This window comes from Condylostylus longicornis, unplaced genomic scaffold (assembly GCF_029603195.1).
Source record: "Condylostylus longicornis isolate FDR11 unplaced genomic scaffold, ASM2960319v2 ptg000096l, whole genome shotgun sequence".
Taxonomy (NCBI): Eukaryota; Metazoa; Arthropoda; class Insecta; order Diptera; family Dolichopodidae; genus Condylostylus; species Condylostylus longicornis.
In genome coordinates, this window is record NW_026578064.1 from 337,982 (window position 1) to 341,623 (window position 3,642).

Here is a 3,642-nt window from a genome sequence, read left to right on the forward strand (position 1 = left end):
TTCGTAGAACAAAATTTTTACCTATCTCTCCCCTCTTTAGAAGTTATACCCCCCAAAACCCTAAAAATGCCATTTTTTAACTATTTAGTGCAGTGAAACCATAAGCATTTTTCAAATTTTGCAAACGCAAAAAGACAGTGGCTTGCTTCTCCTAGCGCGGTATACTATAGTTAAACTTTAGAAAAACAAAATGGCCGTTAAAATTTAGCTTTAGATAACGGTAATAATTTCTTTCCAAATTTTTGAGGTTGGTTTTCTTCTAGACCTCAGCCTGTAGAAGCTTGATATTTTAGGGGCTTTTAAAAATTAACAAATACTTCATATCGTTAGAAGAAATTTTTTTCCATCTCCACCCCCTCTCAAGTTATCGCCTCTTGAAATTTGTAAAATTTGAATTTTTGACATCTTATATTTCCGAATACGCAAGCTTTTTCAAATTTCTATAAACACAAAAAGCTAACGGTAAATTCCATGACATTAAAAAATATACATAATTATTTTTCTTAACTCACAAAAAAAACCTTAAAATCGAGCATTATGTTAACCCCACTTTATATTAGTTTTTGCTTTATTTGAAAGACTGCATATATGCATCATCCTAAATATATGCAATCCTAGAAATAATTTTGTATATGAATGAAAACAATTTTAATAATGTGATAGGTATATGTACAGACAGTATTTAAAAGCAGTGTTTTCACTTGTTGAAGGGAAAAGTGCTACAATACAAACCATTGGTTTGACCCAACTTTATTTATTTTAGCTATCAGATGTTTATTTATATTTTTTAGTTGCTATTCTATTAAACAACTTTTATGCAAAAGGATATTTTTTAAAATATTCATACAAAAAATGTTTTTTTAAAATATCTTTTTATATGAATTTATAAGAATGTTTTTTAACATACCCTTTTTGTTTTGCAGTTTTTTTTAGTTTTTAAATATTTTTGGAAAGTGGAAATTTTTTTTGGCAATACGAACTTTTCATTGCAGCTGTGTTAGAGTAAATCAAACAAAAAAATTCAAAATTTAAAAATTCAATACGATTATTCTCTTTAAATTGATTGTTACGAATGATTATTTTTTTAGTAGACTCTTGAGAGTTATTTTTACTACGAAAGTAACTTATGATTACTCTATTACGAATATTCGTAATAGAATTTTGGTAATTCGAAATTGAGAATATGAAATTTGTTTTTTATTTATAAAAATTTCACATAACTCACACATTTTGAACAATGAACAATTGTATTGTAATAACAAAATAATTTAATTTTTTTTTTCAGAAAATGTTGCTAAATTATTCTGATTCAACTTTGTATATGTGTTGGATATACAAAACAGGTTAATGAAGCATTGTTAGCCAGCCAAACCAGCTTTTTGACGACATTTTTGCATAATGGCACGCAACATAAATTGTTTCCTAGATAGCGACCTTACATGCTTCAAGAACACTTCTAAATCAATAACACCCGTTCGAAAACCTTCTCCTAAATAATATATTGCGTCTTCGATTGAGGCTTCTTCAGCATAAGCATTAAGAAGTCTAAAATAATTTCTCATAAAAGTGTATTACAAAAATAATTTAAAAATTTTACTGCTTATATAGGGGGGCTGTGGTTACAACAGCTTCATCAACATCCATTTTATTTTCTACATCTAAACACTCAAGCGATTTGACTAGTTCTTCTTCCTTTTCTTTTAAAATACTGATGTTTTTTTGAATTTCAATCTAAAAATATTCAAAAGCGTGTAAATATAACTTTTCGATTTCGTTAGCATACTTCTTCCTTTGTGAGGTTTTTGATAATGCTTTCAATTTTAGTTCGTCCTTCTCTAAGTTCTTGCTTAGTTCTATTTAGAGTGTCGATTTCCGCTTGGCATTGGTTTACTCTTTCTTGGACACGTCTTCGCAGTTTGTCCTCGACAGCACTTATTAATGAAGCTTTAATATGTTCTTCTGTTATTGTCCCAGTCTGATTCGGTTTTTGCGGGTTCTAAAAAGCAGAAACCTGAAGTTTCTTAAGAAAAATGTTTAATTATTTTTTTTACATATGGAGAATTGTAACCGGCTTGAGGTATAGGTGGAAAATAAAATGGCGAAGGATAAGGCATGTTGCTGTTTGTATTGCCACCTGTCATATACGTCATAGGAGGATACCTTTGTCCGCTGCTAGTAGATTGTGAAAAATGATTTGGATATGGTGGTATACTTCCAAAAGTAGGTGGAGGTTGCGGCATTCCAAATGCATTCCCTGTTGTCCCACCTGTTAAATAGTAAAATTAGCTTGTAAATTGAAATATTTGTAAGCTTCACTTGAATATTCTTTAGGCTTTGAATAAACTGGTGGTTGTTCTCCAAAAGTCACTATCATAACCTCAATAAGACCTAGAAGGTCGGAATTAGACTAAAAAAATTTGTAACATTTATTCCTATTTTTGAAATTTTATATTATTTACTGGAGACCAGTCGTGTAAATATGGTAAATAAATTTTTCCATTGTGATCAACGAACATAGATACTTTTATTTGCATTTGCGATGTCGGCTTGACATAACAAATTGGAGCGTTATCTGGGTGAGTGTCCATAAGCCATATGCATATCGGTATATGATAAGTATTATCTGAAAGAAATAACAAATATATATCATAATTTGATTTTAAAAACAGCAAAAACTTCACTTTTATAATTAACTGGGATTGTTCCTTGCAAGTTAAACAAGTCTTTAACGACGCCGTCATTGAAAACTAATATAAAAATTATTTTTTCAAAATCTTTAGATTATTTAATGAGCTTTAATTTCTCTTTACCAAATTTTTCCAATTTATAAATAAGACTCCTGTACATTTTCAGTGCGTCGACAACATCTTTCTTTGTTACTGGCAAGTTACGATACTAAAAATCATATTCATAGTATGTGGTAAAATCTGTTTACCTACACAACATTTTTTACCTTTGCTAACATTTTGACGACTTCGGCTTCTTCTCTTGGATACATTTTGATAATAGTATTTAAAGTGCTAGAATTAAATTCTTTTCTGAAAAATTATAATGAAAACTAATCACGTATATCATGTAGAAATTATGTACGTAATTGAAGGGAAAAAATTAAATAATCAATATTCCTGTTTACACGATGAGTATTTTGCTAATGGTTGACATATATTCAGCTAGGCTTGACAACAAGTTTTATAGACAATGGAGATGAAATGTATGTCCGTCATTGATGCAAAAGTGGTTGTGTAGACAAGCATAATACTGTATTAAAAACGCTGATTAATGATTAAAGGTGAATTGATTGGTTCGTTGGCTTAGGCCTATTGAAAGTCAAAATATTTTTTCTTTTGATGATTGATTGCTTAATATTAAAACTAATACTCATTAAAAGATGCCCTGTCGCCATTTTCATATACATTACGTCATTTGTTTTCATTTGGTTTGACATTTTTATTTCATGCAAACGTATTTTGAAAATTAAAATGTGAATATTTAAAATAAATATAAATTGTTTAAAATTGCACGTCTAAAACTCTCTTAAATTCATATATTTAAATATTTATATTTTATTAATAAGAATAAATATGTATAGTTTAGGGATATTGTTCAAAAAAATATTTGTGGTGCCATAAAAAATAAATTGAA

At 28.9% G+C, this 3,642-nt stretch overlaps 1 protein-coding gene across 1 annotated transcript; it reads right to left on the reverse strand.

Moving 5' to 3' along the window:
• Positions 1-1,175: 1,175 nt before the first annotated feature.
• LOC129613906 (tumor susceptibility gene 101 protein) lies at positions 1,176-3,119 on the reverse strand. The gene is made up of 9 exons (XM_055528240.1): positions 2,954-3,119; positions 2,811-2,895; positions 2,682-2,747; positions 2,460-2,623; positions 2,317-2,407; positions 2,052-2,266; positions 1,784-1,996; positions 1,598-1,731; positions 1,176-1,545 (listed from the first exon to the last, which is right to left on the reverse strand). Exons 1-9 carry the CDS (start codon positions 2,996-2,998, stop codon positions 1,359-1,361), a joined length of 1,200 nt encoding a protein of 399 aa, XP_055384215.1. The 5' UTR covers positions 2,999-3,119; the 3' UTR covers positions 1,176-1,358.
• Positions 3,120-3,642: the final 523 nt, after the last annotated feature.

What these genes read in the sequence shown, in the direction of transcription:
- LOC129613906 (XM_055528240.1), bottom strand. Translation starts at nt 2,998, where the DNA reads ATGTATCCAAGAGAAGAAGCCGAAGTCGTCAAAATGTTAGCAAAG. An exon ending in AATCCCAGTTAATTATAAAA is followed by an intron (nt 2,624 to 2,681) that starts GTGAAGTTTTTG and finishes TATTTCTTTCAG; the next exon opens with ATAATACTTATCATATACCG. An exon ending in ATTTACACGACTGGTCTCCA is followed by an intron (nt 2,408 to 2,459) that starts GTAAATAATATA and finishes AAATTTTTTTAG; the next exon opens with TCTAATTCCGACCTTCTAGG.